The sequence below is a fragment of the Nothoprocta perdicaria genome, unplaced genomic scaffold, assembly GCF_003342845.1.
Source record: "Nothoprocta perdicaria isolate Ctin4 unplaced genomic scaffold, notPer1 scaffold_1, whole genome shotgun sequence".
NCBI classification, from domain to species: domain Eukaryota; kingdom Metazoa; phylum Chordata; class Aves; order Tinamiformes; family Tinamidae; genus Nothoprocta; species Nothoprocta perdicaria.
In genome coordinates, this window is record NW_020454093.1 from 2,539,462 (window position 1) to 2,565,617 (window position 26,156).

A 26,156-nucleotide genomic window follows, 5' to 3' on the forward strand; every position below is an offset into this window, starting at 1 on the left:
TATTAAACAATATAGCTTACAGATGGAGACATACAGACAGATATTAGACCTCTGTGTGTCTTTTTTTTTTTTTTTAAACCCATCTTCAGGACTATTACATATTTGTTTCTGTCTTTGTTCAAAAGGAAAAGAAATGTGGTCAGCTTGGCAAGACTATGAGACTCACAGCAGATGCTCTGGCTATTTGTACAGCTCAATATTCTTATTTCTAGCTGGAGTTTCCTGGGAGGAAATACAGGAGGTCTGACTGAAACTTTGGTTTGAATGTAGGATGCTGTGCAACAAGGTTTTCGCTGACCCTCACGGGACCTGTGATCCGCAGCACTATGGACAATGTGGATTGCCTACAGGAAGACCCTAAAGACCGTGAAACACTGATTCCACACACCAAGGAGGCGCTTTCCAGTTGGTAAGTACTGTTCTGTAATGAGCATCACTGCGAGCTCCTGATTTTGTCACTGCGGGTTAACAACACGGTTCCAGTGTAGCTTAACTAAGYCACAGATCCGAGGTCTCAATCTGATTTGTACTCCGGCTGTAATACTGCAAAACCATGAAAACCCTTTGGTCTTCTTTATACGGCAGAGAAGAGTTCAGGTAAAGCAGGGCAGCAAGTGGGCAGACACGGGTTAGGGGCTTTAGCTGAACTAAACCAGCCGAGGTGCTGGAGGCCACGCTGTGCCTGTAGACATCTCTCACTCTTACAGAGGTCAGCTCCATTAGTGCTGGCAAGACTGTGAAATACGTGACATAACAGTAAATAGCTTTTGATCTACTGAATTTCAATGTCATGGGACAAGTACTACTGCTCTCAGACAACACTGAAGTGCACTGCTGAAATCAGCCCCTGCTCAACCAATCTATATGACATAAAAACATTCCAAATTGAATGCCAAGTGGGGAGCAAAGCTCCTCTATCTGTATCAGTATCTCCATAGGATGACAAACAACAGCCCTCTGAAAAAATCTGCTTTCAATTTAGCTTTCATATTTATCTTCCTTTTTGACTATGTGGTTTTGTGTTAGTCATGATAAATTAGAATCAGCATCATTCTGCCACTACACATTGTATTTTGAAGCTGTGTTTTAAGAACATGCCTGCTTTTTATAACCCTCAGAAACATCTAGAATAAAATATAATGCAACAGTGAAACAATTTCATAATGATTAATTCTGAATCAATTATTTTCAAATAATATCTGCAGGGAAGGACAAAGACCTTTCAATGTACTCTTTTAAAGTTTTTTAAAAAAAACTTATCTAAGTTTAAGAATTACCAACCCCTTCTCCCAATTCTTTCCCTTCTCAATGCTGGACATGTTATCATCTAGTTGTTCTTTAATATGGCTTATCATGGGYAGTTGAGGCTCTACAAGAGTTAGAAAATCAAGGCACTGCTGTTAGAAACACTTGTGTTGCAATGAGCACTAAATGTTCTAAAAAACAGTGTTTTTCAAGCTGTGGTCTGTGAAGTTTGGGCATTTYAGGATTACTTTTAGAAGCTCACAAGTTGTAGCTAAACAAACAAACTAGAACAACAACAGAAAAACCCACAAGCAAACAGGACAAAAACAAACAGAAAAGAGAGCCTATTGTCCATAATCTTAAAACTGTCCTGTGGGATGCCACATTTTTGYTTTTAGAAAACACTGTTATTCACAAACAGACAAATTCCACTGTTCTGTAAGAATGTCTCCCTCCATTCATCTGCCAATCCAAACCTGCAGGGAGCCCTGAACGAGTTTGTGGACCAGTRTGATAAAGGGCACAGCACTGAAATCGGTGTTAACACCCCAGCCTTGCAGAATGGATTCACTTTCAGTATAGATTTCAGATTCAGTAACTCTGAAATTGTTCCTTCTACGATTTCTTCCCCGTAGTCTTGATTACATTTTAATACAGCAAAGATGCCAATTAATTCAGCCAGAAAGGACAATAATGTGAGAAGATGACTAGGAGGGAGGTAAACCTTACCAAGGAAGGCATAGCCGTACAGCTGGGAGCTGAACCCCACGGTGTTTGTTTGCTTTAGGCCGGCGAGCAGCAGCGACGCGCCAAGGTTTTTTTCTTCTTCCCACTGCAAACARTGTAAACCAAGTAAGCTTTGCCTGGCAAATACCAATTGGCAGCAATCAAAGAGAACAAATGCAGCTTTTATTGGACCGCTTAATAATGAAGATTCATTAAACATGTCGAGTGTTCAGAGCTACGGTATTAGGCTACACTGAGTAACATGTATGCTGAGGAACAATATRCTTATATGCTGAGGAATAATTCCTTTTGGAAGACAATAAAATGTGAGCAGCTGAAAGTCTGCATTGAAGTCAATCAATGTGATTCCTTTGGGATAAAGATTTACATTGATTTTTACAGTGGTCAAACTCTGTGCTGTAAGTCTTACCTATTGCTTTGGGCTAAATCTGCCGAAAGCAGAATGACATGGCTTCTCTCCTGGAAGTATTTCTTTGGAGTATGTGGTGATTAAATGCAAGCTACACTGTTTTTCACTGGAATAGGAAAATACTGTAAGAAGAATATGCAGCCAGGGGCTGCTCTGTGCCAAAACCTGTACTRTAAGAGTAATGTATGCAACTGGCCAAGACGTCTGCATGTCCGCTTAGGAATGGCCTYGTATTGAGTGCAACTGTCCCTCCACATAGAAGGAAGTAGCAGCTCTGATGGCTGAGAAGGGGCCCAGTGAGTAAGCAGACTAAAACCACAGGACTGGTGTGGATTTTGCTTGGCAGTGGAATAGTACAGCACATTTTTCAAGGCCACAGAGACATTGATTTCAAGAATCTGAAGCCTCTTCTCAGTAAATGGAAGTGACTAAACAAATAACATTGCCAAAAAAAATAGTGAAATGAAAGATACAAATGGAAGAGAACTTTCTGGGGACAGCCAAGACTGGTCAGCTTATGTAGTGCTCAGAGCAGTAAAAAAGTGGGAGGCCTCTATAACCAGGGCCATGCACTTTTTTTTTTTTTAATTACAGCTGCTCTTGGTTGAGTGTCCTGGTCCTGAGGTTTAGTTCTAAAAGTTAAAGTACATGATTAGCAGTCTGTTGGACCCTAGAGTCATGAGGAAGGGCCTGTCTGCAGCCGGACACCGGTTACTGATCTTGTAACCTTGGAAAAAGGAATGGGGATGGGGAAGGTGCTCGGAGTCAGTGAGCAGCTCTCCTACCCCTTCCTTAATCAAACACAGAACATGATGGTACTGAGTGTTACAAGGTGTTGGATGGCAGTCTTTGTGAGGAATATGTATAAAAGTATGGCAGATAAAAGGTGGCCTTGAACAAGGTTATTTCAAAATGCATTTTAAATAGACCATAGTTGTATAAATCTGCTTGTCTCTTAAACCTGTTACATGTCTATGGCATCCCTGCCTGTTACTTCACAAAATGGTGCACTCCTTGATGAGCAGTGGTCTTAGTAATGAGGACAAACTACAAAATACAAATACAAACTAAAAATACAGACAAACACAACAGGCAAATGAGACTCTGGTTCCTCTACTTGCCACATACAAGTAATGGYGCACCCTAAGCTTATGGGAAATGGAGGAGAGAAGAGAGAACAAGGGAAATGAATACCTGTTTCCAAACAGATTGTAATTTCAGATTAAATTCTGGATTAAAACCTTGAATCTTATTCAAAAATGAATAGTACATGTGCCTCAAGTAAAACAGATGGACACCTTCAGTATTTTGCTTACAGATAATGACATGGCTTTGGAGCACCTGCCTAAAGTGATGGACACACAAAACCCTTGGCTGATTCCTAGCTCAGCTCCTTCCATTTGAATCCTCAGCTCCCTTGTTTGAATTTCTGTAGTTTTGTTTCATAACCTTCCAGTGAGCAGACCAGCAGATCTCCTCCAGAGCCTGACAAGCTTTTTTGTCTTTTCGTCAGGAGCTCACAAGTGATTTGGTGCAATTTTAAATTTTTCTTTAAGAGACTAAGCGCAAAAAAAAAAAAAAAAAAAAAAAAAAAAAGGTAAGGGAAATATAATCTATCCAAGACTGAAGGCCCAACTGACTGCATCATGACACTTGGAACCAGAGAGCCTGGGTGTCATTTTGAGTGTGATCAGCTTACCGTAAGTTCAGACTTGGTTGCCAGGTATTGGTATAAGACATAGAGAGAAAGAAGCTGGGTGGAGACCTCATCAAAACTTTCTTGCAACATGATCTCTGTTACTATTGACATAGCATCTGGAGAGGAATTAAACACACAGTCAGCAAGTGCAAACATACACAACTCCTTCCTTTCCTATCCACTGATGTTCACCAATACTTTACTCCTGTAGTGTGTTTTGAAGTAGATAGGTAGCTAAAAATTTCTTAGGACTGGTAGTACAGAATTAGTCTTAACCATTCAAGTTATTTTTCAAATTATTTTAATGCACAATCAGAAGGTAAGAATGCGCTGAATAACACTGGACTGTCGCAAGAGACCTTTCTAAACCCATTTTAGGTTAACACTTTCTGACTTTATTTGGCTTTTCTTTGGTCAGCCCTTTGGTCGTTAATATTAAAAAGTCTAAAAATGATATCCTTGCCTTTTTGTTTAGATTAGAAACAAGAGAAGACTGGCTTAAATTCGGTGCCCTGAAGGTGACAGGAGCGTAGGGCAGAGCAGCAGTGTTGTCACACATGACCCATGGGCATTCAGGGTATTCAGCAAACAGGGCTCTCGAGGAGCTCCGCGGGGAGGTCTAGTGATGCTGTCAGGAAGGACAGCATGTTAAACAAAAGGCCTTCAGCCTCTCAAAGAAAAGAGATATGGATTGAGTGAGGGATCACAGAGGTGGGGGTGGGGAGGGCCCTCAAATTAAAATAAGGGTGGGATTTAATTTGCCATTTAGCATAATCATCATGACAAAAAGTACAGGCAAGTCATTCTGCTGTTCTAGTTTCTTGTTTAGCTGTTTGTTTTGCAAGACATTTATGCCCCCCCGCCCCCCCCCCCCAAGAAAAAAGCTCACTACAAGTCTACAGTACTAGAAAACCCTCAGTGAAATAAAAACCTTAAATATTTATCGGCAAACATGGGATGATCATTCATCTGAACCCTAAAATACGCAGTAGTGAATGACAGGCATCTCAGCGTGGCAGTTCAGAGCAGCTGGTTCCCACCAGTGACAAAGACCACGCAAATAGCATATTTCAGGTGTGTAGCTGTTTGAATGTAGGTTAGGTGAACCTTGTACCATGCATCTCAATTCTTGTAGCAGTGTAATTGTCACTAATAACTCCTGATACATTGTTATCTTAKAAGATAGTTTAGAGTAGTTATGAGATTAATCACAGCAGATTGCTGCAAGTGTTTCAAAGTTATGCAAGTTATAGTTAATAAAATTCCAACCAAAAAAAAAAGGAGATGCAACCATGGAGAAAAGCAGTTTAAGGAAGAAAGGAGAAAGTGTGGTTCTAACATGACTTCAGAGAAAATATGGCTAGAAGTTGTGAATTCAGTAATAGGCCCTGCGTATTTAAGAACATAAAAAGTGGTGATACACAAGTGACATATACTTTCTTACCTTCATATTTCTTCTGCTTTATAAAAAAATCCATCAAAATATTCAGTGTGAAATTATCTGGGAAAATTCCATATTGAACCTGAAGAGAAGAAGGACCAGATCAGTGTGAAAATCTCCCGTTCAAACTTTCCTAAGCATAAATCAGTATGTATCAGAACGATCATAGCATTAGATTTGCATACTGTTGCAATGTGACTGTTAGCAATGCAAGGAACTCTTTAACACTGCTTCACGATGTGGGAGGCCTCTCTGTTTTGCTCTTGCTGGCCACGAGCCTCCCAGGAGAGAGAGAAAATAAAAGCTCTGAAGAGCTGTAGCTGAAACTCTAATTTTGATTTTGACAAAACAAATCTGAAGTTGAAAACATGGTCTACAAACCTGGCTACAATAAGAACTCTAAGTCAGCTTCACTTGTCTTAAAAAAAAAAAAAAAAAAAAAAAAAAAAATCAAACATAGTCCTGGCTTTTCCTGGAAAAAAAAAAAAAAGGCTTACCTTGTTTTTAAATGTGTACAGGGCCTTGTCTTCTGCGTTGTACTTTAAGCACTGCCTGATCCAAAAAAAAAAAAAAAGGCTTACCTTGTTTTTAAATGTGTACAGGGCCTTGTCTTCTGCGTTGTACTTTAAGCACTGCCTGATCCAACTGTGAATAGTCCAGTCTCTTAAATACCAGCAATTTGGACTATGCCGAAACCTACAGGACAACAAGGAATCCCAGTAACAGTGTAACTTTTTAGTAGGAGAGATACAAATTCTGTAATTAGCAGACTGTGAATTTTAGGACCTTTGCTTTTCATAATCTCAGATATAAATATAACAGGCTACAGTCAGTCACTGCCTGTACTCCAAGGAGATCCAGCTAGCAGGATTCAGCAGGAGAACTAAGCTTTGCTGCACTTTAATAGAGTGTGTGTGAAGGGAGAATCTGATAATGTCATATTTTCAACTTATTATTTCCTAGAGAGCTGACTGCTTTTCTCCTAAGAAGATGAATACCTGGAAAAGCAAACAAACAAACAAAAAACAGCTTGAGGTATTTATGAAGAATGCTATGAACACTGAAGTAAATTTTAACTATTTCCTTCTGACTGTGTAACTTCYGATTTTTGATTGTCACTTTAAAGTAAGATGTTGCTCCACGACTGACAACGAACACAAGGAAGAATCAGAATCACAGGAAAATACAGCTCAGTTCAGGCTGTGTAAGCTGGAGTGTCCCAGCCCCTCTAACTSATGCCTCACTTCGATCACTACAGAATTAGCTGCATTAGAACACAGCCCATCCCTGGACTGCTGCACTTTCCCTTTGCTTTTAGAAACGCTTCTGCAGTGAGGCCTCCCACGCTGGGAAACTCTGCTGGAAATCCTTCCTCTGCCCCCGCTCGTCAGCTGCACTAGTGTTGCTTACACTTTGCTGTGTATTTAGAAAGGAACAGACTGAAAGCATATGGGGCTTTAGCTCTGGCAAAGGCTCAAAAACCAATTAAGGGTCCTGTGCTAGGAGCTGCTGACTTGATTTGGGGCTGGGTTTTGCACCTCCGTGTCAAGAGCTGTGTGCCACCCTTCCCGATTGGAAGTGGCTGCCCCAGCACCGGGCTCAGGCTGCCGCTCCGTGTGGGAGCGCGGCGGCCACGCGCAGCTGCCGGCAGCCCCGAGCCAGGCCACAGCGCCGCTCGGAAGCAAGGCTGGTGCTTCCATCTGAACGAGCATCCTTTCCACAACATTTATTGCATTAATGTGGCCACCAACCCTTTTTCCTCCCCAGTGAATTCCTGCATATTGTATCCTATGGCTAAGAGCTATAGAGAKCGCCCAGCCTAGAGAAAATAGTCCAGTCTTACAGGGTCTGCGGAATCCTTGTGAGAATGAAGGCTTCAGGACCAAGAGCAGAGCCATGGCACTATATAAAGTCTAAATAGGCTCTTTCCTAAGTACATGAAATCTCTCCATTAAATTAGAATTTGAAAGAAAAAGAAAAGCATGCTTTGAATATTAAATTACAAACATCCATTTTGTTGCTCTAATTGCTTTCCATTTTCTTCCCTCTGGAATTCAAGTATTGGAAACAGTAAGAACGTATATTTGCTTTCGTTAAAAGTCCTGTTTCAGTCCTGCTTACAGGAAGCATCAATTACGGGCATTCAGATTTAATCATATTTTGGTGAAACAATTATCTAATTGCTACAGACTGTTTCACCAGTCATTTTAGGCAGGTCAGAGAGCAACATCAGCACCCACTAATAATAATGCTGCCAGCATCTTTAAAGGTTGCTTCATTTAATGGGTGCTACTTCTTCAAAATGGAAGACAACACTTTGCCTTATAAATCACAACACTCAAGTGTTCACGAATACTCAACCCTTTCCACTGGTACACTTAGTCTTTGGCATCCTTCCTATAYGTTTCTTAGCCAGAAAGTAAGTAGATATTTAAAAAAAAAAAAACAAAAGGTTTTAGTGGCTTTGAGCATTGACCTTTATGCAAAGCTGTATATGCTCTTGAGTGCTCCACAGGAGGAGAGAGCACTCCCACATCTCCTGCACCTTGGGAATACTGTAGCCTGCTGTAAGGGTGAAACACTTCGGAGTTCAGAAGTTAAAWTGCAGTTGGTCAGTTAAAGGTCTAATCAGGGATGCAAGATGGTCTAGAAACAAGACAACAGCGATCTAAAATATGAATTAGTTTCTGGAATCAATATGCACCAAGCTCAGGCATGTGATAAAGACACTTTAAATAATCTTGCACATGAACTTTGAAGGGCTGGGACCGACTTTTGTGTATGTATAGACAGCCATAGGATCTATCAGATATAACTAATATAAGGTACTATTAAGATCCTTCCTCCTGGACTAGCTCTCCACTGTGTTGGGTGCTATACAAGCACAAAGTAAAACAGCTTCTCAGCCAACAAATTTTCTAGTTACAAGTCACAAAATAAAAAAATAATTAGAAAACAGTTGTGTGGGAATGAGGAGAGGACCGGTGCCAAAATTACTCTGTCTCTATGTCAACGGGAATGCAACACACATGCACGTATACGCTCCCCCAGCACTATGCCCTTCTATTAATCCACGATGTGGTAGAAGGAGAGCTGGAAAGGAAGGGGCAAAAGGGAGGCTGGATTTTTTTTATCATTTCTGATCCACAAAATACTGGGATAAGCAATATCTCTGTTCTACCAGTTGAGAAGAGAAGCCAATAGAGAATCCTTTTTATACGGCTAACCTAGACAAAGGAAGAAAATGTTTGGCAGACATTTTTACTTGAAATGGAATTGTGGAAGGAGGAGATCGTTGGTCATTTTGACAAGCATTAACATCCTTCTCCTCCTCTTTCTCCATGAAACACATAACAAGATATAATTAAACCAAGCAGTATGTTCACAGACAGATGAAAAGACAGAAGGAAGCTCAAACTACAGAAAGCAGAGGACTCGGAATGAATTAAATAAAGGCAGCCTTTAGCAATCRCTGTGTGTTTAAAGGAGGTTATCCTGCAGATGTTTGGTGCTGAAACTCATTTCTCCAACATGTAATAAAAACCTGAGCAGCACAAGGTCCTTATAACACACTCAGAGAAGACAAGGAGAAGCATCCATAAGAGTATTAGGGGAGGGCACTATTGGTACTGACTAAGGAATCTATTGATTGCTGATCTCCTCAGTCACTGAACTGAAAACATCTGAACGTAAGGGAATCTAGGAGACGTGCATCTTTATGAGCAGGAGTTTCTGAAATATCATTTCATACTGAAAGGTCATGGTGAATCCAACAGCATACAGTGCAATGATACTAGAATTCCTATTATTTTGGAAAAACTGTTCAACTGAGCCAGTCTAGAAATGTGATTTTCATTAAACCTTGGCCTCGTAGTTGCAAAAGGGATATTGCTGCCTCCTGGGGAGGGCAGAGCATCCAGACCGAGCACAACACAGCCCAGCAGCCACACACCCTCTCTTGCTCCCAAACCGGCCAGCGTGTAGGGCTAAGAACGCATTTCTAGGTTGCTCAGTTGCCCAGAAGCCCCTGTGGTTGACTCTTTACAGCAGTGCTCAAGTCCTCATGCTGTGTTAGTGAAAGCCAACAACCCTCAACTTCATGAGATGCAGGGAAAGCTTYCAGGGTTGTTACTCTCTTAGCGAGAATGACTCTCGCTGATGCCCTCTCACACTGCAGAAAAGCTGAGTTGCTTCTCTTTATTTATTTATTTTAGACAGCCTTTCAAATCTGTTTGGTGCCATCAAGTGGTGACACACACTAGGGCTGCTGTCACTTCTTTTTTTCCCCTCAATGATACAGCAACCTGAGAGCAGACAGGAGCAGGAGGACCAGGCACCACCTTTTCCCCACGTTGCGGGGCAGAGACGGTTTTGCTGCCTTGGGACAGCAAGAAACAGAAAGAGAATTTAACCTAGTGGTACTAGGCCACCATAATAAATTTCTTCCATCTGCACTTCAAATGTTATTTCTTTTAGAAACAGAGAGAAATATGGGTCTGAATGCTCATTTGTTTTAATCAAGAGAGAAGACTGTCAGATTTCTCACCCACTTCCAATTCCTAAGGGTCTTCAAGCAAAATGTAAGGAGACTTAAAACAAATAAATGCTATCTGAAGGAAAGTCTCTGAGAGCCAGGAAGAAGCTGTCTTGGTGGAATGAATCCAAAGCCACTCTGCACACAAATCATATAGGGCTGCAAAGCTCCTTGGCAATGCCATGTTTTTTTCTTCCCAGGCACGTTTTTTAAGCTACACTGCATAATGATCAAATAGATTCCAGGCAGGCTTAGCTTGGAAACTAGAAGGCTAAGGAAAACGTCACCCCAAAGTCTCCCTTTGTTTGTCATTTCAAGCCTCAGGCCTTGGGAGAAATCCTCTGCATTTTAAATGGACCAGAGCCATTGCTCATGTGTCAGCGTCAAAGACAACAGCCCTGAAAAAAATCTTTGTTGCTTGAAATTTCCCTTTGAGCATGAAAGAAACTTTATTTTTCCACCTCTTCTTTGCTTACATCTGTGCCTATACCTTTTTTTGTATGCATCCTTTTAAGAATTTCACCTCCAATCATGTCCTACAGGAAATACGCGTTAACTGGCTTCATGCAAACAAAAACAGAGGGAACTCTTTCCTTTAGAAATGAAAAGAATAAAATGGCATCTGTAATGTAAGAAAACAAGTATGAAAAACAGCAGCAGAACAGGTTTAAAAAATGGATGCTATAATGAAGGATGGGGTAGCACTGTGAGGCAGAGCCCYCTCACTCTAGCGCGAGGAGAGAAGCCTCTTTGCAGCCCTCCTGCCCATGGTCATCCCTTCTGCTTTTATTTCTTCTTTCAAAGCTTAAAATCAAACTTGCTTAGCTCTGGATCGCTTCAGCTTTGGTGSTAATTCTTCTACTTAAGGCTCACTGCATCTCCATGTTGGCACATGGCTCTTGCATAGCATCTTCTGCTTGTTGTCTGCTCTAACAGTCACAAATGTGGCCTCGAATGAGGCTCCCACTTTTAGTGATGGGCAAACTACAACATGGGAGCACAGCCCAGCATCAGGTCTGAAGAGGAAACTTAACGAACACGCTTTAGTACGGCCAGTTATTCAAGTTCACCAGCAAATGACTGATGAGCTGACTTTCTGATACAACAAGCATTTATGCCCGTTGTTGTCGACTCCCAGCATTATGTCACTTTAAATGACCATCTTGCTTTTGATGGGTTTAAGGCACCCCTGCAAATAAAATACAAAGAACAATCTTATTATGTTAAGCAGGAAAAAAACAGAAACCAGTGGTTTTAAAACACTAAATGTTATAAACATTTTGTATCAACATATGGATGGAGAGGCAGTAACACAAAAGAAATGCATTACTTCTAGATAAAGAGACAGAAAAAAAGCACTGCATAAGATACAGGAACAGCAGCAGACCTAGAGCCTGCAGCGAAATCTTAAGCACTGTATTGGGATTCTTGACTCTGAAAATACCCAAGTTATTTATCTGTCCTTCTGTCTCCCAGCAGTGAATGTAGCACAAGTGCAGAGGCAGCTCTTCCCATCTTCTGCCATTAGGTTGCAGCTGGCAGCCTTGGACCCCTACGAATCATTTGCAAAGGGCAGAGAGGAATAAGCCTTCAGAAAACATTATCAGCCTAAATATCCTACAGGCTTGCCTTGAATTTACTCCAACCTTTTTACTAATTAGATCATAACCAGAGTGGAAAAGCAAATGCTAGACCCCAGGCTCAAACAATGTATTTCTTTGCAGGATGCTCTCGAGGTCCCTGAAAAAACTCTTCCAAGCACTTAAATTTGATTGCTAAAGAGAGAAAAAAAATTCTAACAGTTGCATTGATTCCAAATCCTGCAGGACCAKGAGCTTCCCAACAGGACACCAAAGGAAGTTCACTGCTCAAAAGAACATTCCCAGCACGAGTGAGGTCTTCAATCTCCGTTTGGTGAATGCGCTCCGTGCCTCTTGCACAACCCTGTGTAGCAGGACCTTAGTCGTGGGCCTTGTCTAGCATTGACCTGCTAAATTCTGGTATCAACGTGGCTCCCTGTTTTAAGCATCGCATTGAAATGAGCCAGGTTAAAGGGAAGGTTGCCAGCTCACTGCAGYTAGAGCTGGCCATTGGGGCATGCCCAGGAGACTGAGGCAGAAAAGCACATTTCAGCAGTTTTAACATTGCTACTGAGAAAAGGTGGTTGCATTTTATTACAAATGCAAACTATGAAAAAAGCAAACCCCTTTGGCTTTTACCTTTTTACTTCAGGATCAGACAAAAGGATGAAGCGACAGCAGGTGAGAATTACTTCACTTAAAAATACAAGCCCAATGTCAGAAATCGAATGATGAGGCACTTGAACATAGTGTTGTTATTTTTTCTGYCCCCGGATGAAGAAGGTATCTTGTTAGTCATCACCCTCCACCTCTCCCAGTTCTTTTGGAAAAGAGGGATAGGGAAATCATCTTTTCCTGCACATAAAGAACCCACATTACTTTCACCCTAAAACTGAACTCCTTTGAGGACTATCAATTAAAAAAAAAAAAAAGAAAAAAAAAACTGTAAAGGACACAGCTCCAAGGATTTCTCTCTCTTAAAATACTTCTGGGCTTCTACAGTTTAAATGACTGGTTCTGAATATAAATGCCATTAATAATCTAGTGACAGAATGGAGAGTATCATAGGCTGAGGAAAACAGAGAAGGATGGGGTGAGYTGTTGCTATAGTGACTCTGATAAGATAATCTCCAGTGCATTTCCTCATCCCTGTGCAACCATATAAAGCCTAATTTAAAACCAACACTTGCATTAATTATATTTTTTTCTGGTATCTTGGCATAGAAAAATATATAGGGAGAAACTGAGAAGTGTTCAGCACACTAAATTTCTTGCTTTTGAGAAGGTTCTTGAATCTCAGCAATTTCAAAGTGTGTCAGCCTAAAACTTACTCCATTATAGTTTAACAAAAAGTCAGTTCTGCTGGAATTTTTATGCCTCTCAAAACTGAGTACCACAATGCCCGTAAAATGGCATAAATAAATAAAATACCTGGTTAGTTGGAGTTCTTCTTTTTTTGTTTTAAACKAAGGCTGTCATACCAGTAACTAATTCAAATGATTCTGTGCCTACCTGAAAGTTGGTACTCAAGTTATGGATGATTTTTTCAGAAAGAAAATGACGTGTTTGTGAAAGCTTGTTTGTATCCCCAATTTGCAATTGCTGCAGTTGCCTCGGTGCCTGGTTTAGTATGCAGAAGGCAGGAGGGAGATCTCCTAAGGACTACCCGAAAAACAGTGAAAAGCAGAAAGCTAGTTCCTGGTATGTGCATATGGCTGGTCAATTTAAAACTTCTTAGGTGCCAGAAAAGTACTTATATCATGGACTTTCTTAAACCAGGGCTATAGGTAAGACTATGTGATCTTAGGGAATAAGTTGTTTCAAAGCTCATTAGGTGTTACCAATTACTGTTGCATCTTTGGAAATAAAAAAATTGGTGAAGATGCTTCAGAAAATGTCTACCTCTAAGCCRTGAAAAGCCGCAGCATGAGAACCAAACTTCTCTTTTCTATCKTTCTCTTTTCTATCTTTCTATCTTCTTTCTATCTAACTGTTACCTCCTCTTGCAATGATGCCCCTGCAAAGACTGTTTGCCATCGCTAATTAACCAAGCTGGCCAGGGAGGCAAAACCTTAGGGTTTTCAAGCTGACACCAGCTGTCAGCTCTGAAGGGGCTCTAAAGAACATTTGCAATAGTTTGTTCAGTGACAGAGAGGAACAAGTCAAAATGAGGATGAAGGTACAGGAGTTTGTGCTTTTTACTACTCTGCTTAATTTATCACAGCACATACTGTTGCATTATATTAGAAAGGAACGCTTTACTGGTATCATAAAAATGACATCAGCAAATACAATGCCMCCAAAAATGGCTTTTTATTTTAACAGACCTATCCACCCTATTGTTAGATATTGCCGTTACAGTATTTGCAAACAGAGACTTTTTAATGGTGTCTAACGTGCAGGCTAAATTTAACTTAAGAAGAAATGAACATCATTTTGGCAGATGCATAATTCATTGAGCTTTCCATTTATTCCACTCAAATTTCTTATGCTTCTCAAGCACCTCCCAGGAACACATCAGACAACTGCTTTCAGAGTCTGCAGACACCGTAATGTTACACTTTCTGATGCAACCTTTGACACATCTCAGTTTGATTACAGCTGAATTTTCACAGATTGCAAGTTGGGGATCTCTCTGGCTTGGTATCAAAAGCCAAAACATAGAAGCATCTAAGCCRAACTGTTTATTCTGCAAACCTGCTCATTATTCATTCTCATTCCACACCACTACAGCCCGATTCCATTTTGCATTGCTGCCCTTCTGCGCTCCAGGAGCAGGGGAGCTGCAAGCCCAGGCAATGAGCGGTCAAGGGAAACAAATGAGGTTTCCATATTAAGCACAACACCTGATGCTCACTTCTAATTTTAGCCACAGCCACTGACAAAAGGCAGGCATTTCTAGAAAGAAAGTCTTAGGTGTGTGGACAGGGCTTGATGTTTTGAGGCTCCTACATGGGGAAGACAGAGAGATGCATCGAAGGAGACCTACAGTTCTCCTTGGATCCGACTCTCTTCACCTGGAGTCCATGCAGTGTCTGATGGAACGTCTCTAAGAACAACACCTTCCCTGCTTTCCCAAATGAAGCTTCTTCCTGAGCCTGGTTGGGTACAAGTGACTTATTCTGTTGTGTAAGGATACCAAGCACACTGAACATTAAGCATGTTAATCATGATAAAAAGCAACTCAAGCATTTTGTCAGGCAGTTCGAAATGTATGGACTTTCATCAGCCCAGTGCTTGTTTTACTTTTAGATAGTCCTTTTCAGAAAAGCACAGTATTGTCAGCTCTGTTATTCAGAGAGAAGCACAGTAGGTAACTCGCTTCAAGCACTGCATGTACAGTGGGACAAGCGAACCCCACGTAGGTAGCTACAAGCCACACAGTTAAACAACCTTGGGCGATGCAGAACGGACACATGATGTGAAAATATAAAAGGATTGCAGTTCCTTCCCTTTGGGAGCAGGAATACAGCCAAGGCTGATAGCTGCAAAGACAATCCATGCTGGCACCATTGCTGCTGAGCATCAGTACATGAAGGAAGCCCATGCAGGTCTTGCTGCTTCTCCTTGCTGCACTGGCCTGCTCAGCTCTTGCATTCAGGCACTGAGCTGACATTTAGGAGCATCCAGCTCTCTGAGGCACTCACAGTTAAGGAGGCTTATAAATGTCATGAGAACAGAAAAGATGGACAGGAAGGAAGGTGGGGAACGTTGCTACTACGTGCAATTATTAAGCTGACATGTTCCAGGGATAAGGGAAGCCCTCTGAGAAGGACTGATCATCACTACGGGATAGCAAATTCACTGGAAGAAAAAGAGAGGAATCCCTCCTGCAGGGAGAGCAGCGTTTTCTGTGCCTGCCATGAAGGCTGCTCTGTCCTGCCGTCACCGTAGCTGCTAGAGCTCGTCCACCAGCAGCAGAAACATGGGCAGACAGTCTGCTGTTCCAGAGCTCTGGCACAGGCTCTGGGTGCAGCCTGACTATGGCCATTTCACTCCTAGCAGCCTGCAGCCAGGAGAGGCCGTCTAGTTGTCCTGTGCCTGGATTTGGCCCTGCTTTCCTAGTTTCCTAGTGGAACAAAGCAGAAAGCAGATGATCAGACTGGAGAAAGGAGCAGTTTTCCCCTTTGTGAAAGGTTAATGAGAACAGCAGTGAAAGAGGAGGAGAGGCCAGAATGAAATAAAAAACAACCCGAAGAGGATGATCACAAAGTTGACTTTAGAGATGAAAGCCAGTTTCATATACACACTAATTCTTGGAAAAATATATTACTGAAAGGTTCAAACTTGCTCGCAAAGSCAGTTGCCAAAATCTCAGTGCTTTCAGCTTGACAAACTCTGCAGTAAAAGGAAAAAAATCCAAAATCCCTGTTTACTTTTCAGCAAGAGAAACAACAAGGAATGTGTTTATTGTGTCTACACTTACAGCTGAAAAAACAGGCGCTTTTACCAGCTGCTCTCTCAAATACCCACTTCCAATTTTCACAACACACGGAAGAAAGCATTCATTGTTGCTTGCTGCCATGCTCCCTCAAGCAGTGTCTGGGCCAGCTCCTCCCGTGCTCCAAGGGGACAGCGCTCGGATCCTGCAGCTACAAGGCACCCAGCTGAGCACCTGCACACGCACAGGGCTCTTGCTAGGCTAAGGCCGAGGCTGTAATGCTGGCTGGCACATTTGAAGGATGTCCCGCAAGATTAGCCAGGGTGTCAAAGCTGGAACCAARTTGCTAGGAAGAAAGCACCAGCAGAGTTATTCTGTGTAAAACCCACCTCGTGTTTAACAGAGCCCCTGGGGCTTTTGAATGTGCGCAGCAAAGGGGAGAGTGCGGGGCAGCCTGGAGGCCTGGGAACACTTCAGGGAAAAGGGCCCACGGAGGCTTTAGCACTGAGCTAACTGGGGTGGTGGTGAAGAGGCATCATGGGCGTTGAGGCCTGCTCCTTGCTTTCCAAAAGAAGAGAAGAAAGGATAATGAAGAGATCGTTGTGCCTGTGAACCAAAAATTTAACAAGTAAAAGACAGAAARGGAAAAAGAGGTAACTAGGACTCTGCCAGGAGGGACAGGCAGAGGTAGCTGCAGTGACTGGAGCGCTTGGTACAGAGAAGCGATGAACACGCAACTGGCTTCATTCCAGCAGACAGTATAGATCTGTTATCTGGAGCATGCAGCTTTAAAAATAGCTCACTACTAAAGCAGCATTAAAAGAAAAAAATAGCAACCTGAATTAGTTTTTTCCCTTCCCTGCGACACATGTTACATTCAGAAAATTGCTTCTTACTTTCCATTTCTGGAAAAAAAAATAAAGAAAGAAAAAAACCTCAGAAGTTATCCTAGGAAAATGTTATGCCATGGCCTTTGCTCATCAGGACCTTTATCCAATTATACCAAAGCGGCACTTTGTGAGTCTGTTTGTAACGAAAGCTTCTTCTGCCCTTAGGAAGCAGATGCTTTTTCACAGGTAGGAAAGCATATGCTCTGGAAATAATGTGCTGTACAAGTTAGATAAACATACCAGACTATTTTCACTTGCTTTTCTGTTGCACTTCAATGTTTTGGACATTTCCGAATAAGACAGAAGTATTTAGGTAAAATGAACTATGGAGAATCAAGCAACAAAGGTTCACATCTCAAATGTATTACTGAGTTCCAAAGACAACTAGGGCCTAATGGATATAATTTTTTTTTTTAAATATCTTAATCACTGGTGGTTCATCAAACATTTTCTGTCCTACAAGAACACAAACATCCATTTCTGTGAATATGAAGAACTAGCTGTTTGAAAATGAACATGCACCATCATATGCCAGAAAGAGGTATGCCAAAGCAGGGCTCTCTCCTCCCTGTTGCACTAATTTGGTCACAACCCTTTTGTCTACWATAGGGTACAATAAAACAAAAGAACACCAGATCTATACTTGCTGCACCCTGACTATTTCAGCTGCTAGCAAGGTCAGCTGAATGTATTTCTGTTTCCAGAAGCTTTTCCCTTCTGGAACCTGCATCACGTCTGCCATCTGTTACTACGCACTACACGGCATTGTGCCTCCAAAGCACAGAAATAAATCCTCAGAGCACAATGCTGCAGACCCTGCTGGAACTTAGCACTAACCCAGATATCTTCATCGCTAGCAACAAAGTGCTGAACACTCTTTTCCTGACTCTAGGCAGCCTAATAAGACGGGGTGAGCCTGAGTTATTTGCTTGATCCAAGTGCGTTCATCTTACATGCCCTGTATAACATTCTCTGTATAATGCAACAGTGCATTGCAAATTAAGATCTTTGTGGGGGGGTCTCCCTTATATATAGTAAAAAAAAAATAGTTAAATTTTAATTAAATTATGTGTGTGTTAGACCTGTATTTCATTTCCTGACTGAGGTAACAAAAGACTCTAGTCCCTTCGTTTCTCCCTCCATTAGTCTACTCTATAAAAGCTGCACACCGTTTGGCATCATCCATCAATACTGACAATTTCCTTAAGGAAAGGTGGAGCAGAATGAGAATTCTCATGGAAATGTTTYGGTTCCAGCTCCACTACTGTGCAGCTGGCAATGGCTGATACTGCTTCTGTGGCAGGAAACCAAAGATGTCATAGACAGCTTGAATAGCTGCTCTTCTCCTTGCAAGACTGTAAAGACAAAACCAAACCAACAACAAAACTTAAGGTTAAAAAAAATAATAAAGCAAAKGAGAGAAGCAATGGAGGAAAATGAGCAATCGCTTCCCATGCTGACCTGCACAGCACTATGACCTCAATCTTGCAAAACTCTTCACATTCTCAATGGATTTCTAGTCCCAGCTTTCCATAAGAATTACTTTCTGCTACAAGAAAGAGAAAAACGAGGCAAACAGAAGATCCCAAGTACACCTAGGGACAAGCTGTGAATATTCAACCAATGTATTTTTCAGCTTAACAGCTGTATGGGCTACACGATACACCCAACACAAGGACATTTGACAGCCAATACTGCTCTCCACGTATCATTCACATCCCTGGCTCCTAACTTTGTGTTCAAAATAAAATTTACAAAGGCAAAACCACATCCAAGCTCTAAATATATGCCCCTCTCTTAAAAATCCATTTTATTAAGAATAATTTTCATCTTACAAGAAGCTCATCCACAACTGCTTTTATGTTTCCCCTAGGTGGACACACTGATTCACCCCATGGAAAATCATCTCTAAGAGCAGTGAATCAACACTATARCTTATCTCAAATTCCCTTTCTCCGCTTAGTTGTCTGACAACTAAATACATTCAGATACTTACAATCATTGACAGTCCCAAGAAATTTTCTCCCTCATCTGGAAGACTTTTGATTTTCTACTTACTTCTGTGCTTTTTGACCCTGTGACATTTAAACTGTTGATTGCAGTGTGCAAAACTCATTGAAATGTGTACATTTGTAGAAAATTTTCATTCAAATTTCTTTCCAAATGAATGAAGAAAAACTGCACTCTGGTAAATACTTCTAAAACATAATCACGTATTATAAATCAAGCTTGTAAATAAATACTTCCTAACCTCACAAGTAAATATATGATGGTCTTCCTGGACAGTTAAAAAAGTTACAAATTTAGTGTTCTAATTCCGCATTAGAAAAATCAAAATGGTTTAAAAGAGTACTAGAAAACAGGAACGAGGCTTTGCTTAGAGAGATCATAAAACTATGAACAGGGAACACGGTTCAATTATTTCAGTCAAAGTTTCTTGATGCTGATTTAAAATGAGATCAAATTCAAAATCTCAAATAATTCTAGCTCAAATCAACCTATCTGCAGTAAAACAGCCATGGTCTACATCATGGCAAGATTATTTCTTAATGATGTAGCTCATCATTACTTTTTTTCTGCTCTATTTATTTGTACTCAAAAAAAAAAAAAAAAAAGTAAATACTTGCACCATAAGGGAGTGATTCAGATTGATGAATACAATAAGCACAAAGTCAGCGTTTCGCAAAGAAGAGAGCACAGCAGTTCTGAGCGGGGTCTCAAGCCTGATAATAATTCTGTATTTTATCCTAATAGTTATAATCATTATTTTTCTGGAAGAGTCAGGATTCCCCTGTGCTGGTTAACATTCCTTACGAAAGCAGTAACAGGGGCACTCAGTGGAAATTGCACCTTCCCCTGCTTTCTTCTTCTGTTTACATGGGCTTGGAGCTGCTGTCTGGTACTGGCTGCTGCTAYGGCTCTAGGAACTAGAAGTTCATTGAGGGGGAGCCTGAAGGAGGTTAATTCCTGCATGTTTCTTTCCATTATTTTTCATCCATGCTGGCAATTGAGTCAACCTCAGCATTGATTTCTTGTGTTTTAAATTCTGAAGCTTACAAAGGACTTTATTCTGCTCCACTCATTCCCAATCACAGAAACTCCTATCGCTTTACATTTTGGCTGCAACTTAACCTCTGTCTAGACTTTTAATATTTCTAAAACATAATGCACAAATCTGCCTCTAGTCAGTTTTTTTGCTGGTGCAGGAATCTACAAAACAACCTCCAGAATCTCACTGGATATAGTAAAATTTAGCTTTAACAAGAATATGAGCCAAATCCTGAAAACCACTTTTTTTTYCCCCTTCAACATATGCTCTAAACAAGTACAACATTCAGTCAAGATCTGATCTTAAATTCTTACTTCTCACATTTTACTTTGGTGTAATTTAGCTACTATAAAGAATGCTTTGGGTCACTGGCATATGCTGGCTGAAGGAGATGAAAAATTTTGCTAATATTCTTTTCTCTTGCAAGAGTGGAAATGAAATCCTTCCTCTCATTCTAAATGGAAAAAATTACCTACCCATCAACTGAGTCAGCTCTTTATTTCTGAAGCTGACAGGCTTTATCTTTCCATCTGCTCCAGAAGTTTGTTTTTTTTCCCCTCCTTAGGTTGATACATGTTCTCTGCTTATAGGAGATTTTTTTTTAAATGAAAGGTTTTAAAATCCACATATTTATGCCTTAAATGTCTACAACATGAAGGGAAAAAAAAAAGAAAAAAAAAAAAAGAATGTTTAGGGAAAGTCTCCCAACTTTTTCTGCCTTTTTACACAAAGCCTAGAAACTTCTCTTACATTATCTACCAAGCTTAAAGGAATACCTACACAAAAGGACAGGAAAACTACGAAAAGCAGATGACTCAAATATTCTGTGTTGCAGGAAGAGAACCTTGAGAATGTTTTCGAGTGTTAGCTCTTTACAGCTGGGTATTCCACGCTTCACAGCCCAGTTCCAGTGACACCTATGTGAAGAAGATATGGCCAGAGGATGGAGCTTGCTGAGATCTGCTCTGAGATGGAGCTSCTAGTTATTTTCTCCAGGGACTACTGTAGTTGAGGTTCTGGCTGGAAAAGAGCCAAACCCTGCAAGAGGGCAGGGAGAGAAAACCCAGAGGCACATCCATGTGGAAAGGCGTGAACACTGAAGCCAGAGGAGGTGCGGAGTCTGGCAGATACAAGCCCTGTGTCTGACGCAGGTCCTTGCTTGGACTGCAACATCCCACACTGGCCACTCCAGAGCAACTGCATTAAACCCAGAGCTGCCTGCTATTCACTTGCTAATCACTTGGATGTTTTAATTATGTAACCCTCTTTGGTGCTTCCCTTCCCTGTTTCTCCCAAACTGCCAGAGTGCAGCTGGAATCCGTATTACTTCAGCATTTCTGTGGAGGAGGCTAAAGCCAAGACTTACTACCTGATGCAATGTGTGCAGGCTCCAGCCTTAGGACAAGCAAAGCTGAAAGCACCTCAAAGAAAAAATCCAGTATCCTGCAGAGTGCATCTGTGGTTCTTTATTGCAATTTGTACTGGAACAGGTTAATGGTTTTCATTACGTTCTGTAGCTGCACATGCAGAAACAAGATGTAACATTAGTGGGAATGAATGCCAAACTAGTTACTGATACACTGGCATTGCAAGGAATAAACATAATTTCATATATACAGAGACTGCTATAGTCACAAAACAATTTCAGGGCCAAAATCAGGCTACAAAAACCTAACTGCCCACCATGAAGGACACAAGAATAGCATATTTAAGAAGAACTTGTACAAGTTTGATACTTTGATTTAGTTTGATACTTTGATTTAGTTTGATTGTACTAGTTTGTACCATCCTATGATTGTAGTCCACTACTGATCCCAGGTAATACATAGCATAATATGCAGAAACAACTGCATTTCCAACAAATTTCCAAATAAATTTCAATCAACTGAAGACCATGAAAAATTCCAGGTAGACTGTGTGAGAATTTAAAGAGCATATCCACACATAACACATGATCAATCTACATTGTACAGGCAGCAATTATAGTTTTTTCAACACTGTGGTCATGGGTTTAACGCAATTAAAAAGCTTCTCAAGGAATCTCAACATTGAACTTTCACAATAGCTTTCCAACACATTCAAAATCTTTGTTAGCATAAAACCCACCCAGAGAATCAGCAGAGTTACGTCAACTAAAACTCCTCTCCATTATGTTAAGGTTTCTTCCCCCCCAAAAAACACCCTGAAGTGAGAAATAGTGACATCTCAGTGAGACAGGACAGAGTGGGKCGAACTGCAGGGCTTTGATGTGGCAGAAAGTGCTCTGCATTCTGATGAGGATTTCTGCTGGGATCCTAGGAGATGAAAGGATTTTTTAAGGCTGACAGTTAATGGTGGGGGGGACGTATTCAGAGGAGAACAAAAAGAGGAGCACTGAAAGCAGATGACATCATGCTTCACAGTGGCCTTCACCATCTTACTGACATGTCCCACAAAGTAGCAGAGCAGTTTCCACAGGGCTATTCTTGAGCGTTCCACATCCTCTGGGAAGACAGTATGACTGGAAAGCCATTGCTTTAAAAGCACAGAGGTTGGAACAGGTCGAAGTATAAYGCGTATATCTCATTTCAGGGCCCTAAATTCATTATAATGCTCCAGAATACCCCTTTCAAAACTATGTTCTGCCTGGCACAATACATGTTAAGTCTCCGCTTTACTGAGTTTACAACTAAAATTTCTGGCACTCCCATCGTCAGGAAAAAGCCACACAGGGAGCATGGAAATGCCACGTATTTCCCTGAGATTGTCCCCAGCAGCAGTCTGCCCGTTGCGGTCAGAGCAGCTCCCAGCCTCGCAGGCCGCCTGGAAGCGGCTGCCCCTCCGATGGCTGTGGGCACCCAACCCTGGGGAGAGGCACCAAAATTCTCCCCCCACACCTTGTGTTCTGTAGAGATTAAGGGGGAAAAGAAGCAGAGCACTTTGTTTGGGAATGCTCTGCTATTTCTGTCCAGGGAAATGCACATCCAGCCACGTTATCAGGAAAGCTACGTTATACTCACTGGAGATGTGTAAACCTTAGGGTTATCAGTGAAAAGGTTTTCATTTTTTTAATTTCTTCTTTTCTCCTTTTAAAGGCTTACCCTCATTACATAAAGCGAAAAGAAGATCATGCTTTGAACTGTTTTTCATTCACATTAAGGAAGTGACAAGCCAAAAACAAGAAGAGCTTCCTTGTCAAAGCTTGTCTTTTCCTTAACTCTCCCTTCCTACTGCTTCCTTTATGCCTCGTGGCGTGGCTGTCTAGAGCCCGTGCAGTGCTCTTTCTCTGTGCCAAACATCCTCCCAGCTGCAAAGAGAACTCTTTATAAACATGTCCTTCATTTGAACTCCAGCCCAAGTGCAAAATGTAAAGAACAATAAGAGACTTTGCAGATAGCAACCGTTTCTCCTGTTTCCTGAAGCTAGCGTGCTTATTTTCATTTGAAAGGGCAACTGATGTTATAATTGGGATTTCTGCATTTTCACATGAATTGCAGACCTCTCTGCACTGTTTTATTACCTGCATATTAATGCATTTTGAATACAAGTAGTTTCATGGATGATGATGGAATTAGCTCCTGGAGAGCTAATGCTAACATCACCAAAAGACTAAACATTTYGCAGCATCCAAAACAAGCAGCATAACAGCAACACATACAAGAAAAACCTCTGACTGATGCCTGTCCGACAAGCCACATTGCACATCAGGATGTTTCTATTTTCTCCTCACTATCTATTAAAATATGCATCAATGACATATTTAATGTGCACATAACCATAATCTCACCTGCCACAAGAGCATTATTATTTGTTAGACAAGTGGTAAATAGCTATTYACCACTATTTCATTATTTTTGAACTGCTAATCTCTYCTTAGAATGTGGCCTTATGAATAAAAATGGTATTTTAACCAGGTACACACAAACAGCGGGAAAGTTATTTATATGCTAAGATTCCCATTCCAGCTGTTCTTCCCTTTTTATTAAAGCAGTTCTGCTGTGCTCACTTTTTTTTTTTTTTTGTCATTCTGGACTTGTTGCTTTGAAGAGGGAAGGAAAAGCCTATCAGATATGAATAGCTCACTCTATCTGTTTTTCGTCTACATTTTGAGACTGGTCAATTAAACTACCTTCCTCTTGATGTCTGGGCACTAGAAGATCCCTTATCCTACAGAGCTCAACTTGACCAACTGGTGTCTGTGGGGCACAAATATATTAGAATACTCAAATATGTTAACAGAAAGTACTAGCAGTACACCTTTAAAACAAGCCAAAGAGAGTCATGATAATTTTGTCTGATATCATTGATACCTTGACCGGAGGAAATAAAAGCTTCCATATTCTGTGAGATAGTCTGTCTCCTCCTTTTACTGTAGCTTATTGCTAGCATTAGCCAACAGTGTTTCTTGAAGCTCAGCTACTTCCCTGCTGGTACCAGACATTCATAATCAGAGATCTGAAATCTAATGCAGTTGTGCACRTACATCTATACATATACTTAAGAGACATGAGATAGTAAATACCTTTGCTAAATTAACAATTATTATTATTTATAAATAACAACCCAACATTATTTGTAAAGCAAATGTTTTCTTATGAACTTCAAAGGATCAGTAACTTTCTTTATCGGGAAACTCAGCTTTCAAAATGTGTATGCAACCACCCATTAAAGTGATAATTTATTTCAGTGATCAGCAAGATTTACTGCCTTCTCAGAGTCAAAATTGATATGTTTTGGCCTGACACAAGGGAGCACTTGATGCTAGCAGAAAAAGTACCAAACATGATTCAATAATCTTAAAAGAGTGGCAAAAAAACTGACTTAGAGGGGRAAAAAAAAGGCAACAGAAGGAAAAATTGTAAATAGACAAAATTCCTTATGACTTCAGCATCCCTAATTTGAGKCWTRGATGGCAGCTGTACGAGCTGCTCAGTGGCTCAGACTAGCAGGCTTGACTGCCGTCAATGCCAGAGGTCAGGAAAGGGGGCAGYGGGAACAAAAGCCCTTCTCAAAAGACCCTCGGCTGCGAGCTACGAGACAAGCAGATGCACCTGTTTGGAAACACAGAAATGAACCCCAGCATACTGGGAAGAGCTGGGGTCTTAAAATGTCAAGGCTTCGTGGTATTTACTTGTGCGTCTCTAAGTTCACATCTGGAGTGAAGACACTTACTTGTAAAGGTAATACTCAGCTTGATCCACTTCCTCTCGTGAAGAAATGTTGTCAACAAACTGGTGGAAAACAAAAGCACAGGCTTCAGAGGGAGCACTCACAGTGCCTATTAGAATAAAAYGCCACTTGAGTAAATGGAGTACAATTGGATTGTGTGTTGGAGTGCTTGGATAGTACCAGAGGTTTTCATGTCTTTGTTTACTACTAGTCAGGTTTCTCTGGCATTGCTAAAAGTAAAATCTTTTAAAAAWGACCACGAAAAGGTCCATATCTTGGAAACATGGAAACCATCGAGAATGATGTGCATATAATCCAGTACCATTTATCTGTCTGGCCTATTCTGAAGTACACAGGGGCAATACTACCTTGCATCCTGCATTTCACTAGTCTCAGTCTTACCTAGAAACCCTCAGAGCACAAATAAATCACAGTATATCTATAAAAAGAATACAGCGCCCACAAGGCTTCAAGTACAACCTTCCTCCCTTTAAATCCTCATCTACACCACGCAATATTACAAAAATTTCAGCACTATCACATGTTTAAATCAAAGCAAAATTTTCAACCAGACTTCGTCTTATGTTAAAAATGAATCCTGTTTTCCTGTAGATTTAACTAACAAGAGCATAAAGCTGCTGCATCACTTAACAACCCCCCGCCTTCCCTCCATAAAATGGCTTTAGCTCGGAATATATAAACAGCAGGATCTCCAGATCAGTGTTTCTCTTTATCCTAAGAGGAAAATAAAAAACAGTCATTCCAGATGTTTTGCTCTCCAGATTCTTCATTCTCCTCGCGCACTGTTTGTGTGTAGATCTCATCTTCGAGCATGGCAATAGCCAACAGCATGCCTGGGAGCTTTATTTGGTATTTTTGAAAATGAGAATCTTATCTGTGAGCTACAGGTATTGAGAGGTGTCTGGTATTGGGCTAGTTGAACGCCTGGAAATGCTGCCTCTCCAGAAAACAGCATTAGCCCAATGCAGGACTGAGAGGAAGAAAAGAAATAAAACTGATTAAAGAACAAAAG

At 41.0% G+C, this 26,156-nt stretch overlaps 1 protein-coding gene and 1 long non-coding RNA gene across 4 annotated transcripts in view; one reads left to right on the top strand and one right to left on the bottom strand.

Annotated features, from left to right (window-relative positions):
• Positions 1–26,156, bottom strand: part of MRPS27 (mitochondrial ribosomal protein S27) — a 39,699-nt gene that overhangs the window by 8,417 nt on the left and 5,126 nt on the right. For 2 of the 3 annotated variants that reach the window (XM_026036203.1, XM_026036193.1), the window contains exons 3-8: positions 25,127–25,185; positions 6,178–6,237; positions 6,039–6,093; positions 5,545–5,623; positions 4,101–4,216; positions 1,975–2,077 (exon numbers count right to left, since the gene is read on the bottom strand). In XM_026036203.1, the coding sequence (XP_025891988.1) occupies positions 1,975–2,077; positions 4,101–4,216; positions 5,545–5,623; positions 6,039–6,093; positions 6,178–6,237; positions 25,127–25,185 (472 nt within the window). Of the gene's footprint in view, positions 1–1,974; positions 2,078–4,100; positions 4,217–5,544; positions 5,624–6,038; positions 6,094–6,122; positions 6,238–25,126; positions 25,186–26,156 lie in introns of all 3 variants that reach the window. The other variant, XM_026036212.1, reaches the window with a different exon arrangement.
• LOC112944714 lies at positions 275–6,678 on the top strand. The gene is made up of 2 exons (XR_003248823.1): positions 275–409; positions 6,505–6,678. It is a non-coding gene; the product is annotated as an uncharacterized LOC112944714 (long non-coding RNA).